The following is a 19,530-nucleotide window of genomic DNA, read 5'->3' as shown; positions in this document are numbered from 1 at the left end:
AAAACCCCAAAGATCCTAGAAGTAATTAAAATTCACTCCACACTCCCTTCTTTACAGAGGTGGGTGCTATGGATTTGAGACACTGCATATACTGTCTGATTCAGGAAATAAATTGGTTAGTTGTGCTTAAATGTGTTTTTTCTTTCTTTCTTTTACTGGCTCTTATAAGGAATAGACTCACTGGGAAGGGTAGGTGAAAGTGATTAAATGAAGGTAATGTAAAAACAAAGGGTATTAGTAAAGCTTATTATTAGTAGTGATGATAACAAACAGGGACAATTTGATATCTAGGATTCACTTATGGCTTACCTATTTAGAGATAGGAGACACTTCCAGAATCAAAAAGTAGGTACTTAGAAGGATTGGGCAGATCAATATAGGTTCTGAAGGAAAAGTAGTAAAGGGTATAAGTGTCATGTGGTAGCCAAAGTTATTTGAGCCTGCATTAGGAGGAATACAGTTTCCAGGAATCTGGAGGTGATAGTTGCACTGTACCCTGCCCTCATCAGATCTCATTTGGAGTATTGTGGTCAGTTCTGGGCACTACATTTTAAGAAGGATGTAGATAAACTGGAGGGTGTCCAGCATAGGGCAAACAGGATAGGACGGTGGAGAACTCTGAGTCCATGATATATGAGAATTGACTGAGGGAAGAAGCCTCAGTGGAGATGACAGCATTGTGGTCAAGTATTTTAAAGGCATTTGGATGGAGAAGGGATTAGACTTCTGTTCAGGCTAAACCAGACCAAAAAAATGGAAGCTGAAAAGAAGCTCGACGTCGGAAGAAACTTCTTTATCATTAGAGCAGTACAAAAGTGGGAAAATCTTCCATGAAAGATGGTGGGGAAGAGTGGATAGAATGTTGGACTTGGAGTCAAGAAGACCCAGGCTGAAAGGCCACTTCAGGAACTTGCAAAGCTGTGTGACCCTGGGCAAGTTATTTAACTTCTCTGTGCTTATTTTTTCATCTGTAAAATGAAAGAGTCGCACTTGGTAGCTTCAAAGACTCTTTTCAGTTCTGAATCTATGATCTTGGGATCCTTGGAGTTCTTCACGCAGAAGTCAGAAGATCATTTTTTGGGCATGTTAGAGTGGGGATTTTTTCTGGAGTTGAACTATATAGCTACTGAGGTCCTTTCCAACTCTCAAATTCTTTGGTTCTGTGATTCCATCTAGTAAACTACAAATGGATGATGCTTACTGTCCACATTATGACACGCAACTATAGAGCCATTAATTTGGTCCAGAAGTTCCTATACCTTGGATAAGCATTGTAGATGGATAATAAGTGAGGCTTGGAATTGATTATGGGGAAAACATCAAGCCGGATGGCATTAGGGAAATTATATTCTACAGTGCTTTCAATGAAATTAAGCTTCTTGGTACTAGGAAAGTCCATCTTTTTAATGTCAGTATTTTCTTAGTCACATTAATTGGCTGAAAATCTTGTTCAGTCATTTCCACAGTATTTGACTCCATTTGACCCCATTTGGGGTTTTCCTGGCAAAGATACTGGAGTAGATTGCCATTTCCTTCTCCAGCTCATTTTACAGATGAGGAAACTGAGGCAAACAGAGTTAAATGACTTGCCCAGGGTCACACACATCTAGTAAATGTCTGAGGCCAGATTTGAACTCAGGAAGATGAGTCTTCCTGATTCTAAGCCCAGTGCTCTATCCACTGCACCACCTAGCAGCTCCATGACAATCTTAAAATATTATCATCTCAAGACAATCCAAACTGTAAGTGACTCAAAGGGAAATGAAGAGATGCTTGGTAGGTACATGTTACCAATAATGACTTGTATTGTGGAAATGTCATACATTATAAAATCAAGGACATGAAACTGCGGTAGGTTAGCCACAATAACAAAAGTGAGGCATGACAGATGGAGAGACCTAATTTCTTACTAATATCCATTAAACATGAAAAAAATCAGAGGAAGGCCTCCACTGTGTAGTGTGAATCCTCTATGAAAGTTTTACGGGAAAATATGGCTAAGAATTACAACTGATTACAGGATGTAAATGGTTACAAGCTATACCAATGGAGGTATATATTTTCATGAATGAGACCTAGGGATCTACTGAATTAAGCTAAAGTAAGATGAGACCACAATTCTCAGTTCTACTTTGAATGGGAGGTGACATATTTTCCTTGATGTAATTTGTATTTTCCTTAGACCTAATAAAATCCTGGCTACAGCTCTAAACCAATAGTGGGCAACACATCTTTTAAAACAGTCAATTCTTGGGCAAGGTAGTTTTTTTTTTTTTTTAAACATGTGTTAGCTGCTGTAATTTATTTTCTGCTGTTTAATGTTAGGCTAAAATTTGTGCTTGTGACCTGAAGCAATTTAATCACAAGGGCTACAATATTATAAATAAATAAAATGAAGGCAATAATTTTAATTTAACTCATGATGGTAATGTGAATAAAAACTAATAATGTAGCTTCTGTGAGATAAAGAGACATATCTGAAGATGACCAGAAAAGGGATATAATGAAGAACAGACATTATTTCAACCCAAAAAAGGAAAGCATGTCAGAAAACTGTAACCCAAATTTAATTCAACCAAGTCAGTGGTAGGTGGATTTTCCATGAATTTTTTTTCCTATGGAAAGAACTGGCTGGACAGTAAAAGTCGTCAGATGCCTCATCAGGGACTGTTTCTAATGTCTGCAGCTGTTATGTGCTGGGCTGAACAATGGAGATATTAAACACCATTTCCATTCAGTTTTGAAGGGGGAGTTATAGACTACCTCCCCAATGCATTTAAAATAGCTTTTAAAATGTGGCTTTTGTTTTTAAAGTACAGCTTCTTCTGAGGAAATCTGCACACTACAAACAAAAACCAGAATATCTCTCTCTTCTTGCTCCCCCATCTACCCCCCCACCCCCCAGCTACAGATGCACACATCTGTCAAAGCCTGGATTACATAGGATTTTTTAAAAAAAATTTAAAATTATGCCACAATCAGAAGATTATCTATCACTTTCTTTCTTATACTGTTTATGAAAATACTATAATGTATGGCAAATGATAAATAAGTTTCCCTACCAATATCCCTAGGGACTCTAGCTTTAAAGGCAAGAAATAAATTTAGCCACTACTGAATCTTTTAAAAATAGCCCCCAAAGCATTAATTGTGTGATTTTTTTAAAAAGCAATTTAGGGTCGGAAGATGGGATTGAAATATATATGGTATTTTCAATTGTAACTGTATTTGAGGTCTTGGGGTTTTTTCTTGGGGGGGATGGTGGTGTTTGTTCTGAACTGTAATTTCTAATGCATTAAACTCTTGGTGGAGAAACTGCCTCCACCAATATAGTTCAATTCAATACAGCAAGCTTTTACTAGACACTGCCAGGAAGTGTGCTCAATGTATAACACAGTGTTAGAGAGTGGCCCAAGGGCTCCAAGATAATAAATGACTCACTTGCCAATGGTTGAATGGCTAGTTTGTCTTGAACATAGGTCTTGATGTCAAGCCAGTCCTCTATCTCCTAGGCCATGCTTACTACTCTCTATAGTTAAGTTAGTCGTTTTTGAAATGAGAACCTTCCTATCCTGTGTTAAATGCATAAGTAATTTTTTTAAAAAAATGTTGCACAATTTAACAAAACAAGTCAAGACTTTATTTTATTCTTGAGTAAGCCTGCAACATCTTAACAGGAAAATGTGCTTTCAAAATGTTACAGCAAGAATCTTAACATTTCTGAATTTAAAATTCCTTTAAAGACTTACAAGTTTTCATAGAATTAGAGGAGCTTAGATAATCTTTCATGTGCATAGGAATCACAAAATTGTTAAGATTAATAGTTTTAAGTTTCTGTGGTTGAATACTCAAATGAATTACATTTTGAAAACAAATTGTGGTCCTTGGGATGATCCTTTGAAAAAGGAAAGTTGCCAGTCTAAATTGGGATAATCTGTCCTTTTCTTACATATTGAACAATTTGGAGGGGTGGGGGTGTAACATTGGAGAATAGATTGTTGGACTCGGAGTAAGAAAGACCGAGACTTGAATCTGATCTCTGAAACCAAACAGTTATATGACCATGGCTAAGTTACTATAAATCTATGAGCCTTAATTTCCTCAAATGTAAAAGAGTAAAGATAATAATACTTCCAGTAAATCAAATCAACAAGCACTGTGCAGCCATAAATACTTAAATTAATACATTTCTGAGTGGGGAGCAGGGACTTGCAGAATGGGACATTGGGTAATAAAATAAAAAATCTTACAGGAGAAAGCAGTAAAAGAAGAGAATTCTTTTTTAGAAGATCTAGACCTTTTTTTTTGTATTCTACAGTTAGGGTTCATACCACTTCTATATCTGAGTGTGTATATATACATATGTATCATTTAAATGCAATTCCAACAAACCATGCCCTGGGAAAACGATAACTTAAGTCAGGTTTTTACTTAAAATAGTTAATAAACAAACAGATTTATCACCAGAGTGACTGTCTTTCAATCTTGGTTAAAGAAAAGGATTAAGAGCCAGTAAATGTACTTCTATGACATTTACCAAGCAGAAGGTATAATAAAGTCTAAAGAAAACACTAGGTATTGAATGGATTTCCAAAATCCAGAGAGCAAAAATAACTTTTTCAGGTGCCTCCTATGTCAGCATCTGAAATGCTGAAAGGCAAATTTGTACTGAGCCTAATGACAGGTGCCCTTTCATATTAAAATAATGTATGGAGCAACCCACAGAAGAGGAATGTGAAGCTGGAGAAAAGCTTGTGCTAAACAAAACACCCTAGTTCTCACCAGACCTCTTTTTATTGTGCTCCCAAGCAAATGAAAAGGAGCGCCTTTGGCAACAGGAAATACAGGCATTTTCTTGGGTTCAGAAGGACATTTCTGAAATGCACAGTTGTTCCTGTTTAACTTTCATAAAGTTACAGAGCCCTGGACACTGACAAATGAGCTTCATTATACTGGAGGTTTGAGGTATTTGCTGTAACAATCTATTTCACCTGAGTAATGGCATCTGCATATGAAGAAAAACCTGTATAGAGATTTTTATCTGGTCTCCTACTTTCTGTTATATTAATAACAAGATTTTTTTTTTCTGTTTGTGCCACAGGAGCCTAAAAAGGTAGAAAGTTAATAATGGATTCCCTACTTACTATAATTTTCAGGAGACCAAAAGCCAATTCTGACTTAAGGCCATGTCAACAGAATGTTACTGAAATGACCTTTCTGATCTAATTTAACAGTATGTTCCCTTAAACGATGAGGTAATTTGGTCAAATAAACAATTTGACAGGTTTTTTTTTTTAAACAGCAAACACAGACATGACCCAAACATCTATTACAATTGTCTTCCTTCCTTCTTTCCTTTCTTTCTTTCTCCATGCACTTTAGTAGCCAGCATCACTGCCTTAATAAGCCAAGATGTCTGGTTAAATTATTTCTGGCCTTAAAATAGCTTGACTTCACTACTTGCATCAATATTTCTTTTTCAGACATATCTTCACATCTACAACAATACAATCAAGTAAGAATGGTGAGGGCTTGTCCCTTGAGATGTATGCCATTTTGAAGATTGGCTAACCAAAGAACCAGAGGTAATGAATCAGACAATGCTAGATTAGAAAGAGGTCTTAGAGATCTTCTAGACCAACTCTATCACTTTATAGATAAGTGAAGTGAAGCTCAGAGACATTAAATGATCTGCCTAAAGAAGATAAGTGATTTCATATGGAAATTAAGTTTAAAAAAAAGTAAGATGTTCAAGGCACAGTATTTAGATTCTCATTTTTTCCAGTTTTATATTTGAAAGTACTGTGACATTAGCAATGTTTCTGTTGAAAATCAACCAAAAAAGTAACATTTCCATTTTATGAGGTGGAAAAAAAGACATGCACTTCTGTTCTAACCTTTCTATAACTCTATAATTGTAATAGATTGTTTTCTTTTAAATGTTACCATGGGAGATTTTTATTTAAAATTGGTGCTATTTAAATTTTTCATATGAAAACAAATATTTGCCTTTTTTTCTAAGTGAATTTTAAACATGATTCAATTTTTTGTTACTTAAATGAATATGGATTATCAAGTGATTTAAAGAAAACACTTCCATGATAACTCTTCTTTAGTTCTGAGTTATAAAGACTTGTGTTGACTTTTTTTTACTATGACCTACAGTGCTTTAAATTTTAAAAGCATCGTCGTTTTATCTGTATGTACAAGAAAGATTATAATATCTTTATTCAAACATAGAAAGACCCTTCGTTACCTTTATTGATTCACGAAATATATTGACAATCAGTAACTTAGAGTTGGTTTTCTAACAGTCTTAGGTTTAAGTAATACTAATGCTAAGAGAATAAAAAGGCACAAAGGTTAAAGATACTGCTACCTTGTTTCTATCCTCCTTAAGACCACGGATTTTTTAGTTTTATAGCAAAAATAAAGCCACAAGCAAATGCAGGTAAAGGGGAAAGACTGTTTATGATATCACATGAAAGCATGTTTTAAAAACCTTTTCACTGTCATGGAAGATTTATGGGCTGATACAAAACCTTTCTAAACTAAATTTAGTTATTCATTTATTTGACTCGGTAACAATTACTCTGCTCTTTTAGAAGATCATATTCTTCCATGTGGTAGGTCAATATTTGGGGGCAAAAAAAACCAAAACAACAAAACCAAACATGATTTTTATTTTAAAAAAAATTTAATCACACTTGAGCTCTTTGATAAGAATTTGTATAAATCTGACTATTCTGTCACCCCTAAGATAATTTTAAATTAAATGTCATTCTAAAGTAAGAAAGTTAATAATAAAAGATATTAAGAATTGCCATAAAAAGTGCTTCCTTCCATACCAAGGTGATGCTACTGCTTCCATAATGAAGAAGTCCTGTTCTTTGAATTGTTTTTCTAATATAGTAAATTTCAAGTAATTTGAAGTAATTGGGGCAAAAGGATAGACAGAATTCTTGTAGTCTGTATGACAGAATTGTTATAGGTATATACAGCCCTACATCTTACACCATGTGTCATGACCAAAATGATGCTAATCAAGTGTTAAATGGCAGAAATTCTAAGAAAAACTTTCTTTATAAATGAAATCAACATGATGAGTAATTAACATTTGATTTATTCAAATATAAATGGATCCTTAGTTTCTTTAAAATAGTTTGTTGCCTTAAGCATCTGAATTTTCTCTCTGGAATTTTTCTGATGCTTTTAGTTTACAGTTTGGTTTACTAAAGAAAGGTAATTTCAGGTCTTGTCTGAATGAGCAGCAATTCTAAATCGACAGATTCTGACTTAGCAGGATTTTAAAAATCAATGCTGATAGAATACAGTCATGACAGATTCATTCTAAATCATCCAAATTTTTGCCCAGAGCACTTTACTATTAATGGCTCACAGTTGTGAGATTGTTGGCCAGGATTTAAGGGTGTAGTCAGTGGCTATGGGACATACCTTTTTCTCTGTGCAATGTAAATTAGCCCTCACAGAAATCAAATGCATGACCTTGATTCCACGCTCTATCTACTGAAATGGCCCAGATAGGAGCTCTGATAGATACAAACTGAGTCCAGCTAACTATGGATACATGTGAAATAATGCAGCCTCTCTTAGGTAGAAGTCAAACATTATGCATCTGGAACATAGTTAGGAATACAGAAATGAACAAAAATGGCTTCTGAGTGACTCCATTCTCACAAATCACATGCACTTGACTGCATAGGAGAGACATGGAGGCACCCTGAAGATCTCACTTGGGGAACTATATAGAATAATGAAGAACGACAAAAAAGGACTGAAATAGAAGAACTATGAAAAAAAGCAGGCAGAAAAGCTTATAGGCAGCTAAATATTTGATAAGCGTGATATGCTAAAAACAAAAAAACAAAAAAAACCCAAACCTTTACAAAACTAATAGTGTACTGGGAGAAGTTATTATAGACCTTGACATCATTTTGTATTAGTCATAATGATGATCCTGATTCATTAAGAACAGTTCAAAATTATGTTCAGTGCTCTCTGACTAAGAAAGCAGGGTAGTATATAGTACATTTCAATTAATCCGCCAACAAGCATTTTATTAATACGCCAGCACTATGCTAGGGACACAAAGGAAAGGGCAAAAACAATTCCTGATGTCACAGAGCTTATATTCTAGCTGGGGGAGATTTCTTTATATAGGTATATAAGAGAAAAAACAGAGATACCAATAAGTATTTATCCAACTATAGAGAGAGAAGGGGAGAAAATTTTGGGGTAAGAAAGTAGCAGTGAGGGGGGGTTAGAAAAGTTCTCATGTAAGAAGTAAACTGACATCTTGAAAGAGAACGGTGATTCTGAGAAATACATTTGAGGAAGCAGTACATTCCAGGTATGGAGGACAGTTGGTATAAAGACCTGAAAGCAGGAAATAGAGCGTCATTTGTGAGGAACAACCAGAAAGTCAGATTAGCTAGAATATAGTATGCATGAAGGGAAGTATATGTGTATTAAGACTAGGAAAGTAAACTGAGTCCAAGTCGTGAAAGGCTTTAAAATGCCAAAGTAGGGATTTTATATTTGATTTTGAGAGAAAGAAAAAAAACTTATCTGACAAATTCACATGTAAGCAGCTCAGTTCACATTGCCGATAGCACTTTATTACATGCAAAGTTTTTCCTTACACCAACCATTTGGATGTACGAAGCACAAGTATTATTATCCCCATTTTACAGATGATGGAACTGAGGTTCAGAGATGCATGATTTGTGTATAGTTACAAAGCTAGTTTCTGAGCCAGGACTCAAAACCAGAGTTTCTAAATCCTCGTTTCAAATATACCACATTGTGCTTTCCCAGTCAGCTCACTGTTGACAATATCAGCTAAATATGGCGCTACTAGTGTGTAGTTTTGAAAGGATAATCATTTCAAAAATCTACAGGAGTACAGTTTTCAATTAAAGAACTCTCAAAAAATCAGACTGTATTGGTTAAACTAGCCTGAGGAAGTCCTAATGTTAATTTATCATAGATGCTTAATAAGACTGCGATGGCAATTCGTACTATATGATGATTTAATATCTTTGAGGACTTCACATTTTCATATTTCCTAATTGCTATTTTTCTGTTTTATTTCTTGCCTATTTATTTACTCATCCTTAAGCTGCGATGATCTCCGATGACTCAAAATGTGTTTTCATGCCATGCGATTTTGACCACCAGAGGTCCCTGCTTCACTGTTTTCCTAACCTCAGCCTCAGGTTTCTTGAATCTCTTGTTTTGGTACACCATCTAGTGGGTTTTACAGCTATTGAAGGCTGAATGTGATTTCTTTGGAAAGGTATTAAAACAAACAATTATGGTGGCATCCTTCTTACCAATAAAACACACTATTGACCACAGAGCACTCCTAGAAGTTTTTCCTTCTAAAATTAAAATCTCAGCAATTATGTAATCCTTAGTTCAGTCACTTAGGTTGACAGGCTAAGAGCAAGAAAAACAAGTAGCATTCACCGGAAATAGGAAAAGGTTTAAATTAATGTTCTAAATCATTTTTTCCTTTTAAAAAGGGGAAATATGCACAAATCAGACTAGAAAATATTGTTAATTTAACAGCTATAGAAAATATACATAGTATTTCCCACTATATGCATACAATGTGGCCAAATCAAAACATAACTTGCTATGTGGCCAAATCATAACATAACTTGCTATACCCTATGTCTATGAAACATGATTTATTGTTTTTAAATATAAAAGAACTGCAATCTCTAACTTTTTTTTGTTAATTCAAAATTCCCCAGCAAAAATCTATTTTTAAAAAGCTTCCTTTTCACATTCCTACCAACATGTTTGATTCACCTTAAATTTGAAAGCCTGCCCAAATAAACAGGAGACTGATGAGGTACTGATAATATACAAAGAGATTAAGTGCTGAAACGTTAAAATGTTTGAAAAATGTGATTTAAAAAGAAAGGCTCCTATTAAAATATGCTTACCTCATGTAGCATGCATGACTTTCATAATTCATTTTAACATTATCTGAAACTAGGCCATTAATTACTATTGATCAAAGATAAGTAATCTGTTCAAACTGCTTTAAGCAAAGGCAAGGCCTAAGAAGATATTTAATAAATTTAATATAAACTAGCACTTATACCAATAAATAGCTAATGATGTCATCGACATCCAGAACATTTGAACTCAGGGACTTTACAAAGATAGTTTTAGTCATATAGAATTGAAATTGAATGACTGCTACACCCTGAAACTTTGTACTTCATCCTAGAGAGCCTGTATGGGTTTCCTAAGGGCAAGTCATATTAAGCCAATTTCATTTCCATTCTTTATAAGGTCACTGGATTGAGATCAGAAGAATGCACATTACTGATTATGTGATCAATATATTCATTTAATGAAGGAAAGAAGGAAGAAATGATACCTTGATTTCAGCAAGGCATTTTGCAAAGTCTCGTATCTTTTTACAAAAGAGATATACTGGTGTATAATGATATAGTTAGGTAAATTTGCAACTCATTGAAACACTCTACCTGAAGTATATTTTGAGGGATAGTGGACTATATATTAAATCAGAGACCTGGGTTCAAATTTTATCTCTGACAAGATCAATTATGTGAGATTTTATTTTTATTTTGGTTGGCTTATGATTTCATTGGTACAAGGAACTCTAGATGATGAAACTCTCTCCATCAATGTAGATTAGCACTTGTTTCACAACTTAAGAGTCTTAAAATGTTGTTAGAGATCCCTGAGAGGATAAGTGAATTCCCCAGGGTCATACAGCCAGTATGTGAATTGAGGTTTCCTTTTTCTAAGGACCAGCACCTTAAGTGCTACCCCTATAATGCCTCCAAATCTTTCTATTAAATTTCTTTAATTCTCAGTTTTCTCATTTGGAAATTAACCAGTGGAAATCATATACTGGGAGTTGAAGTTTTATGGCTGGAATACAGCCTCTTGACTTGAAGCTGTCAGGTTCAGGAACACCAAGATATGAGGAAGATGCAGAATGCATGATTCCTGAAGCGTACTTTTTGTCCTAGGTGAAAGTAAGTCATTGGAGTCACTGTCACTGCTTACTGGTAGGAAGGTGGGTTCCATTATTTCCTACTATGCATAGAAAATGCATCCTGTATACAAGGCATAGACAAATCACTATGTGGGAGTGGAGTAGTGGGTGGTGACCACAGAGTAGGTCATGCCCAGTGTGGGTAGAAAGTGTCTGGACCACACCAGTAATGTCCACATTCCAAGAATGGGACCTGAGGAAAGAATGAGTACCTTTCCTTTTTTTTTTCCACATTTAACCTAACAAGAGGCAAAGCCTGACTCTATAAAGACTAAGTACAAAGCAAAATGGAGGAAAGAATGCAGTATAAAGGTATGTAAGCTTCTTATAGGGATGCACTGTTTCATTTTTGTTCTTGTATCCTCCAGGCTTAGCACAGTGCCAGACACAAAGTAGGTGCTTAATAAACATTTGCAAATTGATTAGAAATAGTATGTTTTCAGACTGATTTCTAACATTTCCTTCTCTTGCCCTCTAGGTTCTAGACAAATTGGCCTATTTGCCGTTTCTTACATATGACATTTCATCTCCCAACTTTCTGTACAAACTGCTCCTTATTCCCAGGATATTCTCCCTCTACATTTATTTCTCAAAAAATACTTACCTTCCGTCAAAGCTCAGCTCTCACCTGCCACCTTCTACATGAGTGCTTTCCTGATGGTTCCGAAATTACTTTGCAAATAGGTCATATTTAATTATCTGTATGGATTTTATTTCCCCTCAAGTAGTTAAACTCATTGGGGACATTTTTATTTTTGTATCTCCAGAACCTAGGCTAATACCTGGTATACAATGACTGTTAATAAGTGCTTGTGGAATTATATTAAATACTATCTACTAAGGTGGCAAGGATCAAATTAGATATTGTGTATAAAATACTTTTTATTACAGCATCAAATAAAATTGAGACACTATTATTGTTATTGACGTCAGTCCTAAAGTAGGTGCCTCGCAGCTTGTTGCTGAGGCTGACCCTTGACATTTACCTAAATAACATTTTTATTAGCAGTTTGGATGAGGATAAAGAAGGTATGATTGTCAAATCTGCTGGTGATATAAACCTAGTATGGATAAGTAATATTCTGGATGACAAAAATGTAATTCAAAACAATTTCTGTAACAGATTCACATACCCAAACCACTATAGACCTCAACAAAACCTTTTCAAACTGGGTAGAAGTGAATTAATTATTTTCTTTTCTCATGCACTAGCCCATTTGGTATTAAGCTCTGTACAAAGTGCACATGTGGAAAAAAAAAGTAAAATATGGGAAACTTTTCTCTGTAGAAAATATGAATTCACTGAATTGTGAAACTTGTCCTTGCTAGATAGAATGCACTCAAAACTATATATTTCTCAATCTGTCTGCCCAGTGACATTTATGTAAGTTGACATAATCTGTTTTAGCTTATAAAAGACATTCTGGGGGATGGGTAAGGAAAAAGCCTGTTTGTTTTCCCTGAATGTTATATACCTTGTGCGTATGTTAACAATAAATAGCATTTGAGGATATGTTTCATCTATTCAGAGTTTAGGATAATAACCAAAGAGGAAACCACTATCTCTTGGCTCCAAAACCAATGACTAGGATTTAACTGATCAACAACTTTGGAATATAATCTCATTACCATATGCCTAGATTCACAAAGTATACTTTTAGTGGATCATAGATTTAGAATTAGAAACTACATTAGAAGTCATTTAGTACAATCTCTGCTTTTTAAATAGGAAGGAACTGGGGCCCCAAAAGGTTAAGTGACTTGTCCAAGGTGACAGAGCTTGCATAGACAGAGCTACGATTCAAATTCAGGTCCACTAACTCAAATCTGACACTCTTTTTATTGTACCACATAAATGCAAAGTAGAAATGCATACATAGGTATGGGGTGGGGAGGATAAAGTGAAGGAGAGATCTTAGCAGTCAAACTAATGAGACTAAGTAAACACAAAGATAAGGACCAAAGGACCGAAAACAAAAAAGAGAAAAAAGAAAGTTAGGAAAAGGAAAACAATGTCAGTAAAGTAGAATTCTGGAAAAATGTGAAGAAAAATTATAGAAGCCTTTGTGACTATTTCCAATCCACTGTATTACTAATGTATCATTTTCTTAGGCTACGAAATGAGGTTACTTATCCCTGTTCATCTGTTTGGCAGAGCTATTGTGAGGGTCTCACATGAAGGTACATTTAAGCTAGTAACAACATACAGTGTTTTGTTTTGTTTTTTTAAGTTGGGAGGTGAGAAAAGGGTTGTTCAATGGGGATGATATTTAAGAATAATTTAAAATTATTTTCAACATATATTGATTAATGTTGATATAATCATGATAAACGTCATAATAATTAATTGGTAAAAAAAAGAAATTCAGGTCATTTCTTGAGTTAGTTCTAAATGCTCTTATGAAATGCTTCATAAGTTGTCCAATTCTGCTTAAAAAAACCAAAGCATTTTCTCAACACAGAGAAGGAATGACTAAAACAGATTGCAGTTGCATCATTAGTGTGAGTATATTGTATCATCGTTGCACATAAACTTTCTGGTCTCAGATTCTGCTATGCCTGTCCTCATTTGTGCTAATTCCAAAAACAAATTCCTGTGTGTGACTCCCATTAGGTTCTGACCTGTGTGCGTCCTCCGATGGGCCTTCAAGTGAGAACTCTTCGTATACACTTTGTTGCATCCCTCAAAATCGCATCTGTGGATACGCCGTTTCCTGGAGTCTGGAGACTCAGACCGTCTCTGGCGTCTTGTGCTCTCAATACTGAAGGGTGAAATTGAACTGGAAGATAGAAATGAGGTAGTGAAAAATTGGGAAAAATCGTCACAACAATCTAACACTGTGAATGCTTAAGCTCTTCATCTGTGAAAGTGGCATACAGACTAGAGGTCTGTGTTCCTTTAATTTCCAAGGTCAACGGATTGCACATACTTCTTCTTCAAGATATGTCATAAGACCTACTTTTAAAATAGGAACTCTCCGATGAGGAGAAGATTTGGAACTCAAAATCTTGTTGAAGTGAATGTTGAAAACTAAAAATCAATCAATTAATTAACTAATTTAAAAAATAGAAAAAAAAGTAAAAAAAAAAAAATAGAAACTCTCCAAAGGAGAAAGTTGTACACTAAACACACTGATATTACTCTTATTAGAAAGGTGGTACGATGTGGGGAAAAGCACACTGACTATGGAGCCCACCTCTGATGCTTCCTTTTCCTTACCTATGTGGTCTGGGACAAGTTATGTAACCTCCCTGGGCCTCAGTTTCCTTATCTAAAAAAGTTGGATTTGATGGCCTCAGTCCCTAGTGCCATGACCCAATATCTTTTCAATACTCTATAATCAGATGTCAAACATGTGGCCCACAACAAACCAAGTAGAACCTGAACCAAATTAGAATGTAAATGGGAAATGCTTAACAAAATAAACAAAAACACAACAAAACATAGGTAATAACACATTTTACTTAGTTGTAAAGTCAATAGACGTTTGGTAGGGATCTACAGTGGCCCCTGTTTCTATTAGGGTTTGACACCACTGCTCTATATTATTTTAATAAAGTCTAGTAAGTAGCAGAGTGAACTATGATGACCAAAAAAACTTCATAGCTGTTTGATTTACACATTTGTGTTTTTGATCATTTTAACATATTTCCAGAAACCTTTCTAGCTTTAGACATGCTGGAGAAGATAACAACACGGCTACATATAATAGGCAGCACGTAGATGTGAAATACATGTGAGGAGTCAAGTCAACAAGCTTTTATTAAGACTTCACCATGTGCAAAATGCTGAGGATAGAAAGAAAGGCAAGAACAACCCCTGCCCCCAAGGAATTCACATTTTAACTGCAAGGCAACATGCCAACAATTTTGCACACACAAGGTCTACGCAGGGCAAACTAGAGGTAATGGAGATAGAGGTAAAGAAAATGTACAAGAAAGTTTAAATATAAATACAAACTTCAAAGCAAGTTAGGTCAGCTTGTAGGAAACTCCCTTGGTATATTAATATTGTGACTCATGAGACAAGCTATTTCTATTATGAATTAAAAAAAAGACTACTTGACATTTAACTTTTCAAGTCAGTGGTGCGGAGTACAGCACATTTTATTTAAAGATTATTTGTACTATTTTCTGGGGGGAAAACAGCAGAAACTATGAAATACAAGCCTGAATTGAAGGCTGTTTAATTTTAATGCATCAGTAGAAAAACAGGATTAGGCTGTAATGCCAGATAATTGATTAACATGTACTGTTGCAAATCCTAGGATGATCTGATTGAGATGTAAATGTGGAAGATACCTCTCCTCCCTCCCTTCCTCCCTCTCTCCCCTCCCTCCCCTGTCCATCTGAGTCTATCTCGTTGTTGTATGACTATCTTTAAAGGGCTGGAAAAAAGAACTGACGTTCAATAAATTCAGCCTACCAGACTGTTGGGAAAACTGACAGAATAGTTGGAATGAGGAAGAAATATCTGACCTATGATTTAGGAGGAGCTATGTAGTTGTTTTAAAAAGAAGGGGGATGAAAACTCAGCATTTACCTTGAGGATCTGGGAGTGGTATTTTATCCTCTGTTCAAATTGCGGGTAGTCAAACTTTGATCTTAAGGGCTCTCTCAGTAATATCACATTATATACAATGTCACACTCAATATATACACCATCAACTAAGATCTTAATGCTTCTGCTTTTCTTTAAGAAATGGAAAAAAAAAACAGTAGCCAATTTTTTTTTTTGTATCAGAAGGAAGTAAAAGGGGAAAAAACAAACAAATAACCACTTATTTAACTTGTCTCTGATCAGTTCAGGTCAAGATTTTGCCTGTGAAAGGAAGGGACCATGGCATAGCCAACCCATTAATTTTAACTTGGGAGTCAAACAACACAGATTGCCACACAACTGATTTATCTACTGATAATGGGCAACTATTATAAGAACTGAATAGTTCAATTTGCCTGCTCCATCTAGTATTGCTTCAGGCTTTCCTGATGACACATTTCAGCAATGGGATGTAAATCAGTCAGTCAATAAACATTTATTAAGTACACACTGTGCACTAGGCACTATGATAAGTGCTGGGGATACAAAGGAAGGCAAAATACAATTCCTACTCTCTGACTCACAGTCTCAGGTGGGGGAGACATGTAAAAAACTATGTACAAACAAGTTATCTATTTATCTATCTCTGTGTATGTATATATACACATACGTATAGATAAGTTTGTGTATACAGACATCTACACATACACACACTCTCTCTACACACACAGACACACACAGACACACTCAACGAAATAACAGAGGGAATCCACTATAATTAATAAGTAACCTATACAGGTAAAACATAAATTAATTCAAACCAAAGAGCCAGAGATTTAGAGTTGGAATGGACATCTTGTCCAATTTTCTCATTTTACAGATAAAAAAACTGAATGTCAAAAAAAAAATACATGAGTTTGTGTAAGGACATATAGGTAATAGTGGAAGGGCCCAATTTCAAATTTAAGTCTTCTGGATACGAATCCAGATCTCTTTCCAAGGGAGACACAAAACAAAACACCCTCTTCAGGGAACTTACCAAGGGTGACAGATACAACATGTATACAAGTTAAGTAAATACAAATGACTATAAAGTCATTCCAAGAAGGAGAGAGTGCTGGCTGGTGGGACAAAAAAGTCTCAAGTAGGAAGAGACACACCTGAGTTGTAGCTAGAGGAAGAGAGGTAGTTTAGGAAGTGCAGGTGAAGAAGGAATGCATTTCCGACATGCACAAACTGAAATCTTCCAGTTTTCCTTGGCATTTCTATACTATAGCACAATGTCACTCATTTACTCATTTAACTATCACTTAATATGCTTCTAATATAACAGAAATGAATTCATTATTTTTGTCTTCAGCCATAAAAAGTAAGGATGGCCCATATGCTCTGCTGCTAAAAAAGAAATGAAAGTTATTGTCTTCCGTTTTGCCACCTTAAAAGTGGAGGAAATTATATTATCTTGCTTGTTTCTTCATTGTTGATCATGTGACTACTGAGTTATTTTGTATGATGCTTTGAGGTCCTCAGGTGATAAAAATTGTAATTAAAATGGCAATAATTTTTTTTCAAATATGTATTTCAGTCACAAAATTTTAGTGACCGTTCAAAACAAAACAAAAATCCCACACACCCCCCAAAAAATCACTAAACTCTATAGCTATCTCAAAATTTCCCAAAACTTTGGCTATGTTTAGTTAATGCCGAATTCTAAAATGATCTACTATGCATTTCTATATATTACCATATCCCTCATACCACATTTATATACACACATGCACACACACACGTGTGTGTGTGTGTGTGTGTGTGTGTGTGTGTGAATACATATTACTAGAAATCAGGGCATTTCTGCCTGCAGTCCATTTTTGATATCTATCTTCCAGTGTATTTGTGCAAACTGAGAAAAACTGAAGGAAAAAAAAAAAGTATGAAACCAAAACCAGGTAACAAGAATATAGTCCCCATGAGACTAACAGAATGGTCTAAGAGCCATGCAGTTCAACCACTTAACTATGTGGCAGGAACAGAAACAATTCCCTTTAGTAAGAGGATGGCTTGAAGATTATTTCACTAATAGTTTGTCCTCTACATAATGTTAGAGGAAGACAAGAGCAATGGATGAGCTTCAATTTACATAGAGGTTATTTAAACTGCTGTTTTTTTAATATGGAAGACTTATGAAAATCTATTTCATATAGATCTCACTGACATATATACTCCCTCCCATAAATGAGATCACAACCCTAAAATTATACACAATCCGTATGACTCCTATGTAAATGACTCTCTTACAAATAGATTTTCATTAAACTTATACACTTCACCTTCAGTTGAACAAATCCAGCATTTATTTAGTGCCTACTATATGGTCCCCAAATCCCACTTTTAAATGTGAGAAAAATACTATCAAGAAATACGCAGGGTTTTTTTCCCCTCCTACCTCTCACAGATACATTTCTCATCTCTGCAGGAAGAGACAGGCAGTGATGTCAAGAGGACATTAGACTAGGTTGGAATAGAAAAAAAGGCAATCCCTATTCCAAATAATGTAGCTATCTGTCCTCAGCCTTGGTTTCTTCATTTCAGTTCTATATTCCAGCATATGTCAGGCATATATAGGGGCAACCCCAAGTACCAGAACCATGTTTCAGCCACAGTCTAGCTAGTAACTCTCTACACGGCACATATACCATGAAAGTGTTTTCTGTTTTGGCTTGTCAAGATGGCCTGGGTTCTGATCTGGTGAAAACAGTGAAACAAGGGATTCTGAATTCCCTGAGAGCTAGGCTTCAGATAAAGTGTGCTTATTACTTTGTGGTCTGTTTCATCAATTCCCTAAGTTTGAAATCAACATGATGAGCTGTTATACATAATGAAGAACTTTCATTCATTGACTTGTTCGTAAGTTCATTTTATTAAGTGGCTAGTATATGTATTTAATAATCTGTGCATACTTAACATGCTTAATACACAGTATACTGTCCCAGGCACTGGGGAACCAAAACCAAAAATAAACAAACAAAATTCCTGGCCTCAAGGGACTTACAATCTTTTTGGGTGGAAACAACATGCACATAGATTAAAAACTATATATATACAAAGTAGTTAAATTTTGGGCAGAGGAGGGCACAAACAATTGGGGGGGGGGGTCAAGAAAGGGTCTTTTAGGAGATCCCATCTTATAGGACCCTGGAGGGAAGCTAAGGATTCTATGAGGTAGAATAAAGAAGGAAATGCATTCTAAGAACCAGAGATAAAATTTTGGGAGAAGAGCGATGGAATGCTGCATTTGAGGAGTTACAGGTGAGCTAGCTTGATTGGAATGAAGAATGTCTAAAGGAAAGTAATGCCTAATAAACCTGGAAACACAGGCTAGAACCAGAATGTAAGTATGTATGGATTTAAACCCGAAGGGGCCTTGAAGGCTCTGTACTTCAACACTATCATTTTAGAGATGCAGAGAGAAATGAAATGACTTGATCGAAACCACACAGGGGAGAGAAGCAGGACTTGAACTCATAGCTTTTCTGCATTATTTTTTAAAATTATTATTATTATTATTTTTTTTGGTGAGGTAATTGGGGTTGACTTGCCCTGAGTCATACAGCTAGTGTTATGTGTCTGAGGCCGGATTTGAACTCAGGTCCTAATTCAGGGCCTGTGCTCTACCCACTTTGCCACCTAGCTGCCTCGCTATTTGTACTGTACCAATTTCAAACAGAGGAATTTGAATTTGTATTTTGTCCTAGAAGAAAGAGGTAGATATTTGGGCTTTTTGAGCAGAGGAATGACATGATCAGAATGTTCTGAAATATCATTGTTAGCCATGTGAAAAAGAAGAGACCAGAGGCCTGGGGACCATTTAGGAAGGAGGCTATTACCAAGGAAAGACAATGAGGGTCTGACATAAATAAGCAAA

General features: G+C 35.5%; 1 protein-coding gene across 1 annotated transcript in view; it reads right to left on the bottom strand.

Annotated features, from left to right (window-relative positions):
* The window catches only part of KLF12 (Kruppel like factor 12), a 290,638-nt gene that overhangs the window by 12,626 nt on the left and 258,482 nt on the right, over window positions 1–19,530 (bottom strand). Inside the window, exon 4 of the mRNA XM_027844571.1 lies at window positions 13,691–13,848. Coding sequence (XP_027700372.1) covers window positions 13,691–13,848 — 158 coding nt within the window. The remainder of the gene's footprint in view (window positions 1–13,690; window positions 13,849–19,530) is intronic.

The sequence above is a fragment of the Vombatus ursinus genome, unplaced genomic scaffold (genome assembly GCF_900497805.2).
Source record: "Vombatus ursinus unplaced genomic scaffold, bare-nosed wombat genome assembly UNPS02014942.1, whole genome shotgun sequence".
In the NCBI taxonomy this organism is placed as follows: domain Eukaryota; kingdom Metazoa; phylum Chordata; class Mammalia; order Diprotodontia; family Vombatidae; genus Vombatus; species Vombatus ursinus.
Note: the sequence above shows the minus strand (reverse complement) of the source record. Positions and strands in the feature narration are given on the sequence as shown.